Source organism: Melanerpes formicivorus, unplaced genomic scaffold (genome assembly GCF_026170545.1).
Source record: "Melanerpes formicivorus ecotype bairdi unplaced genomic scaffold, bMelFor1.0.p_v2 SCAF_62, whole genome shotgun sequence".
In the NCBI taxonomy this organism is placed as follows: Eukaryota; Metazoa; Chordata; class Aves; order Piciformes; family Picidae; genus Melanerpes; species Melanerpes formicivorus.
In genome coordinates this window covers 4,308,621-4,322,474 of record NW_027142414.1, presented here as the reverse complement: position 1 = coordinate 4,322,474, position 13,854 = coordinate 4,308,621, and the positions used below count along the sequence as shown (strand labels likewise).

The 13,854-nt window shown below is 43.8% G+C and overlaps 1 protein-coding gene across 3 annotated transcripts in view; it reads left to right on the top strand.

Moving 5' to 3' along the window:
• Window positions 1-18: 18 nt before the first annotated feature.
• GANC (glucosidase alpha, neutral C) overlaps window positions 19-13,854 on the top strand; it is a 39,318-nt gene continuing 25,482 nt past the window's right edge. For all 3 annotated transcript variants that reach the window (XM_068162246.1, XM_068162245.1, XM_068162244.1), the window contains exons 1-9: window positions 19-266; window positions 1,378-1,440; window positions 4,278-4,386; window positions 7,074-7,201; window positions 7,719-7,901; window positions 8,704-8,749; window positions 10,999-11,065; window positions 12,403-12,499; window positions 13,446-13,626. In XM_068162246.1, the coding sequence (XP_068018347.1) occupies window positions 238-266; window positions 1,378-1,440; window positions 4,278-4,386; window positions 7,074-7,201; window positions 7,719-7,901; window positions 8,704-8,749; window positions 10,999-11,065; window positions 12,403-12,499; window positions 13,446-13,626 (903 nt within the window). In that variant the 5' untranslated portion in view covers window positions 19-237. The remainder of the gene's footprint in view (window positions 267-1,377; window positions 1,441-4,277; window positions 4,387-7,073; window positions 7,202-7,718; window positions 7,902-8,703; window positions 8,750-10,998; window positions 11,066-12,402; window positions 12,500-13,445; window positions 13,627-13,854) is intronic.

Sequence of the window (13,854 nt, the reverse complement as noted above, 5' to 3'; positions counted from 1 at the left end):
GAACACGGCCGTCGTGGGCCGGCGAGAGCCACACGAAGGGCGGAGCCGCTCCCCGGCTGGGCCCGGGCTGTCACCGCCCCTGGCTTTACCAGTGACAGAGCGCCGCGCTGGGGCCTCCAACACTTGCGAGGCGAGCCCGTTACGGGAGGGGCGTCCCGCTCCCCCGGCTGTTACCCGGCCCTCTGGGGAGTCCCCAGGCCCCCGCCGTCGGCAGCGGGCGGTCGAGGCAGCTCCGTCATGGAGACAGTCACGGCAGGGGAAGTCAGGTAACGCTGCCCGGTGGCGGCTGCTTGATCGGCCCTCTTCTCGCTCCCGATGTTGCCGGGGTGACTTCTCCGCTTTCCGCGGGGAGCGGGCTCGGCCCGAGAAGTCGGTTGAGGGCAAATGTGCCAGGGCCGTGGCGCTGCTGTCTCTGCCGCCCTTGCCAGGGCAAAGCCATCCTGCGCACCCGGCTGAGGGGGGGCGGAGAGCAGATTGTGCAACACGCAGGATAGTTCGGGTGCAGGCTGCCCCCCTGGAAAGTAGTCGGATCGCAGGGTATTAAATGTGGCAACAGAATCACGCAAAGCCCGAAAGGGCTCGTGTATCTTCAGGCAAAAATGGGAAGGGTTACCTTGACTAAATAGGTGAGGTCTCCAATAATAATTCAGATCTATTAATTCTTAGTTCACAGTAATTGTGGCCGAGTCTTTATGGCTGTTATCTGCATTTTCTGTGTGTATAATTAATAAGTATTTGATAAGCATCAAATTTGTTTGCCAGTATGATACCTTATTCTCTTCTCTGTGTGTCAGTAGCATGTCCTGGGAAGTACGTTGATGATAGACACAACTGGCAGTCTGGTTTTCTAAGCAAAGCCAAAAAATTAGTGTTATTTAATAGATCTAAAGGTTACCTCAAGCCTAGAGATAACATAGAGCTGTCAGCCAGGCCATAAGAAGCTTCCCTCCCTCACTGTTCCAGTTGCAGGTGGAAGACAAAGGTTCAGTATTGATGTCTTTTCTGCCAATCCTGACTTATCTTTGCCATTGTTATTACAGGAACGTATGTAACTGAAAGGACCACAGAGAGAAACCTGGCTTCAAAATCCAAAGCCCCAAGAATTCAGTCATGCTGAAGTTCAGCTTTGTTAATCACAGATTCAGTTGTTTGCCAAATTTATCAAAGTTTAAAAGGAAATGGTTTAGCATGGAACTAGTTATGTGAGAAATTCTTCCCATGTCCAAACACAGTAGTTCAAAGTCCAGCACATTTTGTCACCAACAGTCGCCTGCACTCTGTTTCATTCTTACCCCACTTGAGGAGGACCCTGTTACCTGATCATTCATCAGGTGTTTGGTGAACACATATAAACATTTCTTTATCTGCTCTTTCTAGTGTCCAAGATGAGGCTGTGGAGAAAAGCACCTTTAAGGAATGCAACCAGATTGCTTTTTACAGGTAAAGAGAAGAATTGTAGAGTTGTGGGATTTTGTTTAAACTGGTTAAATTAAAGGATACAAGAAGAGGTTGCACATTGATTTTTAAGCACAGCAAGTGTGTTACTTTTAGTGTTTTTCTTTCAGAGTCTTCCACTAATCTGTCATTAAGCAATGATCAGCATATTTTAAAGGATGGAATCTTGCCTCTAAAACCTCTTCTGTTAAAGTTCAAAGTCAGTCTTCTCATCTGGCAAAGGCCCAGCAATATTTCAGCTATAGGTACACTCACACACAGGTTGTTTTCTTAATGTGGATATCTCTTGAGTATTCCATAGTTCAAAGCAAGAGAATTCTCAAAACAGACCATGAGTCTGTGACAGCAGCATACATGATTGCAAGTACTTTGGAATTCAGTATCAAATCTCACCTTTAGCTCATTAGTCTCTTAAAGCTAACCTCTAAGTTATGTGATCCTTCTCATCCCATTTTTAAAATACCTGTCCTCCACTTTTTTTAACTCCCATCCTCCACTGTTTCTATTTCCTGCTGCCTGAATGAGAGAAATGATTGCACAGTGCTACACCAATTAGTCATTGATGTACTGAGTTACAGTTTCAGATATTAATTTCAGTTCTGCAGGAAATTATGTTCAGAAACCCCCAGCCCTGCCAGTGGGAGCAGGACTCCCTGCTCTTTTCACAACAGCCCTTTATAGCTTGTGGTCATTTTACCTTAACAAATTTCATTTCTCAGCAGGAGGTTGCCACGCAGAGTCAAGCATCAGATCCTATCCTTGCTCTGCTTTGAAAGAAAATCCTTTCATCTGTGCTACTGTACAATATGTGTTTTCAAGGAAACAGTCAGTTTACTAGTGAAGAAGCTTCCCTTTAAGGTAGCCTCCAAGGCATGCACTTTCAAACAGTTCATAAAACCTGGGCTCAGCAAGGGACATTCTACAAACAGTTGAAAGAGCCTCTCTTTCAGGTTCTCTGTCTTAAAAACATCATCAGGACTAAAAGCTGTAGTCAAAACTGTGGTCACCAGGCTTGTTGAAAACAGCTTCCTCCATGAATATTGAAGAGGTTACAAATTGCAAGCATACACTGCTTCTTTACTACAGAATGGAGAAGCTGTTCACCATCAGTAGCAAACCAAGCAGGGGTAGTTTGGTTTGACAAGCAAGTGAAAAAACAAAAAACAGATTGTTTAGATGAGTTTCAGCTGAAATTTCTGGGGTAATGGAGAGAAGAATGTAACTGGGCAACTGAGAATTATACTTGGACACTTAAATGGAGACTTCTGTTGTTTAAAAAACCCTGTAGAATTGTGATGGGTGACCAAACCCCTCTAACATTTCATTCATAAACATGTATGTGTGCTCAGAACTATATTACTTCTTTTTCCTCTTGGCTTGAAGCACTGATAATAACTGTATCTGAAAAGAATCATAGCATCATAGAATGTTAGGGGTTGGAAGGGACCTTGAAAGATCATGTAGTCCAACTGCCCTGCCAGAGCAGGATCACCTAGAGCAGATCACACAGGAATGCATCCAAGTGGGTTTTGAGTATCTCCAGAGAGGGAGACCACAACCCTCCTGGACAGCCTGTTTCAGGGTTCTGTCACCCTCACAGTGAAAAAAATTTTCCTTGTGTTTCCATGGAACTTCCCATGCCTCAACTTCCACCCATTGCCCCTTGTCGTGTCAATAGCATCACCATGGTTCCACCCTCTTGGCACTTACCCTTTACATATTTATAAACATTAACGAGGTCACCTCCTTCCAAACTAAAGAGCCCCAGCTCCCTCAGGCTCTCCTCACAAGGGGGATGTTCCACTCCCTTAATCATTTTTGTGGCTCTGCACTGGACTCATTCAAGCAGTTTCTTGTCCTTCCTGCACTGAGAGGCCCAGAACTGGACACAATATTCCGGATGTGGCCCCACCAGGGCAGAGTAGGGGAGCAGGAGAACCTCTCTTAACCTACTAACCACACCCCTTCTAATACACTCCAGAATGGAGTTGGCCTTCTTGGCCACAAGAGCACATTGCTGGCTTATGGTCAACCTTTCACCCACTATGACCTCCAGGTCCTTTTCCCCTTCAATGATTGCCAACAGGTCAGACCCCAACCTATACTAATCCATTGTGTTGTGCAAGACTCTACACTTGCCCTTGCTGAATTGCATTAAATTTCTCCCTGCCCAACTCTCCAGCCTAAGTCTTGCTAAAATAAAAGAATTCAAGACAAAATTAATGTAATGGGTTGGGGCAGGCCCCCTCCCCACCACGCGCAGAAATAACGACTCAGACAAACGGATTGCAAAGGTGATGGAAAGTTTAAATAGAACAGTGAGTGCGTGCAGAAAAAAAAACAAACTAAAAATACAGTGACAAGAGAGAGAAACCCAAAAACAGACCCAGAGAAACCCATCCCTACCTGAGGGTACACCCAAGACCCTCAGGGCTCCTTCTTCCCCCTCCCATTGCTAGGCTAGTCTCAGCTGGCCAGATCTGAGACTGCCCATCCCCCTGTGGCCTTGGGCCTAGCCAGGCCCAAAGCCAGGAGATCTCTCCCCCATGTTACCGGCTGATGGAGGAGGAAGAAAAGAGGAAGTGCCAGACCCCGCCGCGAAACTTATAGTGGTGCAAGGGATCATGGTAGGAAATAACCTAATTTCCTGTGTCCACCCACTGGGCTGGACTTCTGGACACAGGAAGCATCCCTGTAGCAGATGGCACCCAGCCCAAACTACGACAATTAAGTAAACTTCTCTAACAATATTGTGCCCCCTGTGTGATAAAAGCCACAACAATTAGGGAGGCCAAAATTAATACCTTTTTTTGTCTCAACAGGCGTCAGAAACTTCTACATGCTGGAAAATCCTTGTATCGAGCTTTGCTGGATTCGGTCACATTAAGTGATGAAAATGTCAAATTCCAAATAATTCATGAGGAAAATAAGGTAAGATCATAGAAATGTATAATCAATAAGGTTGGAAAAGACCTCAAAGATCATCAAGTCCAACCTCATGACTAGTAAACCATGGCACCAAGTGCCACATCCAGTCCCCTCCGGGGACAGACACTCCACCACCTCCCTGGGCAGCACATTCCAATGGCTAACAACTCTCTCTGTGAAGAACTTTCTCCTCACCTCCAGCCTAAACTTCCCCTGGCGCAGTTTGAAACTGTGTCCTCTTGTTCTGCTGCTGGTTGCCTGGGAGAAGAGACCAGCCCCCACCTGTCTGCAACCTCCTTCCAGGTAGTTGTAGAGAGCAATAAGGTCACCCCTGAGCCTTCTCCAGGCTAAACAATCCCAGCTCTCTCAGCCTCTCCTCGTAGGACTTGTGCTCAAGGCCTCTCCCCAGCCTCACTGCCCTTCTCTGGACAAGTTCAAGTGTCTCAATGTTCTTCTTAAACTGAGGGGCCCAGAACTGGACACAGTACTCAAGGTGTGGCCTAACCAGTGCTGAGTACAGAGGCACAATGACTTGCCTGCTCCTGCTGGCCGCACTGTTTCTGATGCAGGCCAGGATGCCACTGACCTTCTTGGCCACCTAACATAAAAGAATCCTTACAGAAACAGGAGTGAGTATTATCAAAAAGTCTGATAATATTGCAGGTTTTGAGATTCTTCAATGACAGGTATTTAAGATATGATGGAAAATAGCAGCCTAAAGAGGTATTTAGCAAACAGCATTTACTTGACAGCTTGTGACTGTGCAAGAATAGGTATTTTAAGGAATTTAAACAAAATCTTTTAATGATTTTATGAAAAATCTGAATAGAACTCTTACCTAGAAAATTGTTTTTAATTCAGAGTTTTGTCCACTATTCCAAAATAATAAAGTCTTTTTCTATAATGGAATAAGAAGACCTATGTTCCAGCCACTCCTATAGCACACCTTTGTATTCCTATGTTTGCTCAATGGCAGATTTTGGGGGAAAAGAAGTCTTCTTCACACTTAAGATGACAGTGAGAAAGAAGGGTGCCTTCTTTTTCTCTGATTTAACAGTGTAGCAGGTAGCACATTCCATCAGGACACAGGCAACCTAACCCCTCCTCATTATGGGAGTTTGGAACTACAACTTTCTTCCATGCTCTAGACATCACACTCTGTAGATACTCTGCAAAAATGTATTTTCTGCCTCTCTTGTTAATCCTGGCCTTCTCTGCAGTCAGTACAGAAAAAGGAGCCTAATTTTACTGTCTAGATTTTGAGGTAGATGAAAGGCTGAAGGCTCTGTGCCTTCCTGGGCTATTCAGGGGTTTTTGCAAAGATGGCATAATGTCAAATATTTCCTAGGAAGCAGGATCTGGAACTCCAGGTGAATCTTTTCTTTCTTGCCTGCCCTCCCTCTGCTATTATGGCTTTTTGATTCTTTCCTACCTTTGAAGAGAGCAGGGCTGATTGGCTTCCAAGTAGAGGGAAAAGATATTAGGCCAAAATTCTTCAGCCAGTTTTGCATCTCTCAGAAGAGATTAAGAGAGGAAAAAAACAGAAGAAAATCAAACTTACGATGTAGGGATACTCCACAGAATTAAACTCAGTCATTTTGTGTGAGCTAGAACAGAGTGGCTTCCCAGTTCCCTCAACTCTAAACTAGGAAGTTAGTAGGGCAGTATTATGCATTTTCTTTAGATGTCTTTCTGACAGAGTTCATCAGTGTCAGGACCATGGTGGATACAGGTGAACACACAGCCCATGTCTCCGGAGTGGTATCCCACTCTGACAGCACAGCAATGAAATTCTCCTAACTTTGAGATTAGTTTATACTACCCTTGTCATCCATGCTGCTTGTGAGGAGATCTGTAAAATGCTGGATGTGAGAGACTTGAAGGTTAAAAACTCCAGTTTAAAAGAGTTGCTTCTTCAAAGGGGAGAAATACTTAGCTGGTATAAATGTATATGGATGATGATTGTTGCTCAGCCATGTGAAAGAACATTCAGACGTGTTTTTTTCACAGACAGTATTTGATGGTTAGGGATTGGAAGGGACCTCTACAGATCATCTAGTCCAACCCCCCTGCCAAAGCAGGATCACCTAGGACAGGTCACACAGGAACACATCCAAGTAGGTTTGGAAAGTCTTCAGGGAAGGAGATTCCACAACCTCTCTGTGCAGCCTGCTCCAGTGCTCTGTCACCTTCAGCATAAAGAAATGTCTCCTCACGTTGAGTGGAACCTCCTGTGTTCTAGCTTTGTTCCTTGTCCTGTCACTGGGCACTACCAAAAGGAGACCATCACCTTCATCATGACACCCACACCTCAGATATTTTTAAATGTTAATGAAATCCCCACTCAGCCTTCTCCAGACTAAACAACCCCAGTTCTTACTCTTTCTTCATAGGAATAGAATAAAATAAGCTAGAGATGTTCGAGTCCCCAAATCATCCTTGTAGCTCTCTGTTGAACTTTCTCCGGTAGATCCCCATCTTGAACTGGGGAACCCAAAACTGTACACAGTATTCCAGGTGTGGTCTCACCAGGGCTGAGTAGAGCAGGAAGGCAAATCTCCCTAGGCCTGCTGGACACACTTTTCTTGATGCATCCCATCATTGGCTCTCTTGGCCACAGGGGCAAGGTGAGTTAAAAGCTAAGTTGGTATTTGTAATCACTACCAATTTATCTGTCTGTCTGCTCCCAGGTTCTTCTACAAGTAGAAATTTGTGAAATAGAGGGCAATATTTTCAGGATTAGAATTGATGAGGCATCTCCTCTCAGAGCAAGATACAGAGTTCCTGATGTTCTTATAAAGGAACCTACCACCAAGAGGTAAGTGACAGGAAGATGATTTAGCACCTTAGTAAATTACACAGCTTCTTTTGCAAGAGTGTTTTCCCTTCTGCCTTATTTATGCTACGCTACAGTTGTCTCCCTCCAGTACAAAGCTTTTGGAGGAAGAGAAAATGCATGTTTAATTTAATTTAAAGAATTCACATTGAATACATAGGAGGAAGTTTTTTGTCATATACTTAAGGAATTGGAGGTTATTTGACCCAATCAGAAAATAACCTACTTGTGATGCATAACTTTTCCCTAAGACATTACCTGTTAACATGAAAGGAATGCCAAGTCTAGATAGTTTTGCTGCAGTTTGTATCCACCTGTGCAGTGAGCCCTAAAGACAGCGTGTAATTCTGGTGTTCTTTACTCCACCATTAGCCTTCAGGTTTTCATGATGTATGTGGATGTTCCCAGCCCATCTTTTCTTTGAGACCCATACTTAATGACAGTGGATGTCACCTGCTGCTGGTTTTGTATAAAGCTGTTGTTGCTTTTCATTTGCCAGATTCTCTCTATCTCAGAAGGAAGCAGGTATTTTGGTGCTCTCAAGTGTTAAGGAGGACTACAGACTTCAGGTCACAGCAACCCCCTTCCAGCTTGAGCTACAGTCCAAGGGCGAGACTGTTCTGAGCATGAATTCCAATGGGTTGTTATATTTTGAGCACCTACAACCACCGCCCAGTGATAGGTACAGTATCTGTCTTACTGCTCTGTAATAGGTAGTGATTGTGCTGTAGCTGAAACGAAGCAGTTTTATGGAGCTGCAAATTCTGTCATAGAAGCTCTTAAGCACTGAAGTTTGTCTTCTCTTTTCATACCAGTAAGTGCGATGGTGAAGGTTTAACAAAGAAATTGTAGATCAGTAAACTGCAGACTGTTTTGATCCTTTGCAGTGTCCATGTGCAAAAGGCTAAGCTCAGCCATTGGGCAATTCTGTAAAACTTAAAGTATCCTGCTACCCACTGTGGGATGAGTGATGGTAGTATGATGAGGTTATTAGATTCATCTCCTTTTATGACTACTCATTAGGTAAGATTTAGTCACCATTTAAGCTCTCAAATTCAGTTTTATCCAGTTTAAAATGTGCCACGCAGCTGCGAGATTTTGCAGGTCAATCCCACTGTAAAGTGCTGGAAGGGTGAAAAACCACAGTGCAGGACATGTCATCATTCCTAGGGAGCATTGCTTTTTAAAATTGTAATTAACAGAGTGAGAAAGAAGTGATGATCATCTGGGTGAGTAAAATGCTGATGCATACAGAAATAAACGTGAAAGGCCAAGTAGTCAACCTAACTCAAATATGCAGTGGAGGTTATTTTAAGATGTTGGATATTAAAATGATTTGCCAGTTAGAGCTCTCAACTATGACATCAGTTTTCAGAACAGTCAAGTACCAAACCTTTTATATGAATATACAAGGCTGTATGAATTTTCTGTTACAAATCCTTCCTTATGTCAACGACAAACTGATGATTTCTCTGTTTTCCTAGAAAACCTACAGCAGAAAGTAAGGAGGCAGCAAGTGATTCCTCTAAGGTAAATCATGCTTTACCCAGTTCCAGCATGATTATTTTGTAGCCAGGGCAACTGGAATCAAATATTAATTTCATCTGGTGCTATTTTTACAAACACACTCTAACCACTTTCCAGTGAAGTTCAAGAAGATCCTGGTATTTCATACTGAGATATTTTGCAAATTCATGGTTGAACAAAGTTTTATGTGTTTTACCAAGGCTGTAGAAGGCATCAGTCAAGTAGGTTAGCTAAAAAATTGTTTGGTTTGGGTTTTTTTTTTTTCCTCATGGCCCTTTTATTTAGAACTGTGTGGGGTTTTTTTCTCTCATTTGATTTGGTGTAGATGTGTAAAAGGGAGTTTTGTGGTGATGTTTCATCATTTTGAAGTTCCCTGTTCATTGCAAAGAGAGTTTCAAAAGGGCAAGACCTGCTTTATAACAGTGCAAAGATATGCATCTGCATGCGTTTATGCTTACATAACATTATCCCTGGAAAAAAAAAACAGGTCTTGGCAGTGCATAATGGCACATACCAGTTTATGTCCATGATTTAATTTTAGCCTCCTGTAGAGCAGATGGCTTCTTGCTCCACTGTCCTGTTACAAATGGCAGGAGCTGTGCTGCCTTCAGCATACTTGTGTCTGAACTCCAAGTTCTGCCAGGAGCGTGCTTGCTTTGGAGGGAGTCACGCAGCTGCAGGAGGCCACCCCTGCTTATTCTGGGATGAATAAAGGAAAGAAAAGCAGGAAAGAAACTGGAAAAAAAAATAGAAATTCTAGGACAATGAAGTATCAGTTACACACACAGGACTTGGGAGAATCTGGAGAGTATTTTTGTTGTCTGACCCTCACTGTTTAGGGGAGTAGGTGGTTTCACCTTGTATAGGTTTTCCTCTTTGGTTCCATCGGTGCAATCTTTGCATTCACCAACCAGAAGAAAGCTGATTTTAACAGTGGGAACAATCAGTTACTGGGACAACCTCCTCAGGGACATGGTAGAGTCCCCATCTCTTGAAGTTTTCAAAATGCTGTTGGATGGGGTGCTTGTAATCTCATCTAGTTTCCTTTTGCCATGGAAGATTGGACCGGATGATCTTCTGAGGTCACCCAAGCTATTCTATCTTTCTATTATCCTATCCAAGATGTTGGCTATTATTTTTATGCTGTAGCACATCAGTTCTTCAGTGTAAATTCCTGCAGAAGGATCTGAATTGTGTTTTTTGGGGGGGTTATATGAATGGTATTTGGCAAAAAAAGCAGTTAACAGGACACAGATCTCATGCAAATAAACTTGTCTTAGAAATATGCAAGCAGTTGCATTCACAGAATCACAGGATCACCAAGGTTGGAAGAGACCTCAAAGGTCATCAAGTCCAACCTGTCACCCAAGACCTCATGACTAAGCCATGGCACCAAGTGCCATGTCCAATCCCCTCTTGAACACCTCCAGGGATGGTGACTCCACCACCTCCCTAGGCAGCACATTCCAATGACTAATGACTCTCTCTGTGAAGAACTTCCTCCTCACCTCGAGCCTAAACTTCCCCTGGTGCAGCTTGAGACTGTGTCCTTGTTCTGGTGCTGGTTGCTTGAGAGAAGAGACCACCCCTTTCCTGTCTGCAACCTCCCTTCAGGTAGTTGTAGAGAGCAATGAGGTCACCCCTGAGCCTCCTCTTCTCCAGGCTAAACAATCCCAGCTCCCTCAGCCTCTCCACATAGGGCTTGTGCTCGCGGCCTCTCACCAGCCTTGTTGCCCTCTTCTGGACAAGTTCAAGTGTCTCAATGTCCTTCTTAAATTGAGTGGTCCAGGACTGGACACAGTACTCAAGGTGTGGCCTAACCAGTGCTGAGTACAGGGGCACAATGACTTCCCTGCTCCTGTGGCCACACTATTCTTGATGCAGGCCAGGATGCCATTGGCCTTCTTCGCCACCTGGGCACACTGCTGCCTATTCTTTAGGTGGCTGTCAATCAGCACCCCCAGGTCCTTTTCTGTTTGGCAGCTCTTCAGCCACTCTGACCCCAGCCTGTAGCTCTGCATGGGGTTGCCGTGCACCTGGCACTTGTAGTTGTTGAATGCCATCCCGTTGGACTCTGCCCATCTGTCCAGTGGGTCGAGGTCCCTCTGCAGAGCCCTTCACCCTCTAACTGATCAACACCTGCTCCCAACTTGGTGTCATCTGCAAATTTGTTGATGACTGACTCAATCCCTTCATCCAGATCATCAATGAAGATATTAAATCACTAAGGTCAGCTTTGTTTGTTTCTGCAGGAGAAACAAGAGGATCTAGGTCTCTGGCAAGAGAAATTTGGCAGTTTCTTAGACATTAAAGCTCATGGTAAGTCTCAGTCTGGTTCTGAGAACAGCTTTTCTGCTCTGTGTGTGTTCATTTTTCTGTCTGCTTTCTGTTTAGCTGCTTAAGATTTATCAGTGTCTTACTCGTTCCTTCTTTTAACTTGCTTCTGAGATATCAGGGAGAAGTAACAAATTTAACAAAAGTTTCTGTTAAGGAAGGAGCACATTACATATGACTCATTTCATCAGCTCACCATGTACCATTTCTTGCACAGCATAACCCTGTCAGTGTTGGCTGACTGATACAGTTATAATATAGGTATAGACGTAGATATAATGCATTATTTCCCTTTTATTCCTTCTTTTATTCTCACAACATACCAGAAGTTGTGGTGTCTAAGTATTAATAAAAGAGTTTCTCTGTGACAATTAAGTGGCAGACTATAAAAGGAAATAGTGAGCAGTCTGAAGGGATAAGAAGCAAGTTAGAGAAACATGTAGGTCAGTAGCTCAAATACAATTTAAATTATTAATTACCCAAATTTATGACCATCTGCTGTCTGTCCATTTGTATTCTACATAAATGGAGTCAGTTAGCTTTGTCCATCACCACTATCACTCAGAATTCTATGGCAACCAGCACTACCCAACAGCTGCAGTATGAAGAGGGAAGCCTAAAAGAGATTCCTTTTGGTGACAGGAGCTTTTCCAGTTCACTGTCAAGACACAGAGGGGCAGGAAGCTGTTGCCCTTGTTGTTCATGCTGTATCTGATGTATTAAGCCAGCATCATGTTTTTCTGTTTCTCTGTGTTGGAAGAAAGTCCATTTGGTCAGATTCTGATCCTGAAGCCACTGCTTGTCAGTCTACAGGATATCTGGTCACCTGCCAAAAGTTGCTCTGGATTCAGTAATGTGGCAAGATGATATCACTGGCAGAGGCTCCTGTGCATGCTACTCCCCTGGCTGAGGCTGAAGAGAAGAGCAGTAGGAAACAGGCAACTGACAGTAAAGTCCACTCTGCTGTACCACTGTGCTGCAAAGCTTGGCTTGTAGGTACTGGGATAGAATCAGGAGAAAATTTTAGCAGTTTCACTACAGAATAAAGAAGTGAGCCACTATTATATGTATTTTTTTTTCTGCTATAGTGATTTATTTTATCTTAAGTGGATCAAAATCAGAATAAATACAATACAATTTGTTTGAAACATCTCCTCTGTAGTGCAGAAGTTAATGAAAGTGAAGACAGAAAGGCAGTATGAAAGAGATAATCATTAAAACCTGCTTTTTAATATTTTCAGTTAGGTTGCTCTGCTCTGTTTCTTTCAGCTAAGGCTGAAAATGGAACTTTGTGGTCTTCTCTTTTAATGTTATTCCCACAGGTCCTAGTTCTGTGGGCACAGACTTCTCTTTACATGGATTTGACCATGTTTATGGAATACCACAGCACACAGAAGCACTTCTTCTCAAAAACACCAGGTAAAGGTGGTAGATGGCTAGTCAAAGCAGGATCATTTTTGTAGAGGAGAGCTATGACATTGCCTTAATGCAGACAACAGGTCAAGATATCCATATTATGCATTGTGTATTTTAATTTATGGTATAGCAAACTGAAGCGTGGCCCCTGTCCACATGGAGTAAGGTGTTCTCATTTCCCTATCCACTCTAAAACTTAAGGAATGACCCCTTCTGTTCTCTCTCAATTTTGCATGCATTTTTTTTTCCTGAGTTGCAGGATTGATCATGTTTAAGCAGAACTTTTAAAAGAGCAACTCCATGGAAGGATGGGATGGTTCAGAATTTATATTTTAGGACTTGGAGCAAATTCATAGTATCATAGTATCATTCAGGGTTGGAAGGGACCACAAGGATCATCTAGTTCCAACCCCCCTGCCATGGGCAGGGACACCCCACACTAGATCAGGCTGGCCAGAGCCTCATCCAACCTGGTCTTAAACACCTCCAGGGACGGGGCCTCGACCACCTCCCTGGACAACCCATTCCAGGGCTTCACCACTCTCATGGGGAAGAACCTCCTCCTCACATCTAGCCTGAATCTCCCCACCTCCAGCTTCATTCCATTCCCCCTAGTCCTATCACTACCTGAGATCCTGAGAAGTCCTTCCCCAGCCTTCCTGTAGGCCCCCTTCAGATACTGGAAGGCCACAATGAGATCACCTCAGAGCCTTCTCTTCTGCAGACTGAACAGCCCCAACTCCTTCAGTCTGTCCTCATAGGACAATGTTGTTTCGATAGGGCCAAAGCTAGAAGCAGTAACCTGAGCTGTCCACATTTCACATCCGGATGCTAAACAAAAGACTGTAATACAAAGTGTTGACTGAGCTTGGTGGAATGGCAATAATGCTGCAACTGGCCTAGTGCAGAATGCTCACATGTAACACACACATCTGTCTGTCTGTCCTAGTGATGGTGATGCCTACCGGCTTTATAATTTGGACATCTTCGGCCACAAGATACATGACAAAATAGGCATTTATGGTTCAGTGCCCCTTCTCTTAGCACACAAGCCTAACAGAACTTCAGGGATCTTCTGGCTGAACTCTTCAGAAACACTGGTGGACATTAACACAAAGGCAGTAGCTGAGGTGAGAGTTGCTCACTTTCCCCAGAATTTAATAATGAAAGAAAACACTCCATAGCAGAGTCAGCAGGAACACGATAATGTTATTGGAGACTTACCTTCTGCTCCCTAATGAAGAATTGTCTATCTTTTCCTCCTGTCCTCCCTACTGCTATATTTGTGTATTAAACCACTGAAAAGAACAAGGAGATGAGTCCTTTTAGGAGTCAAGTTACAGAAGTTGTGTCTTAAC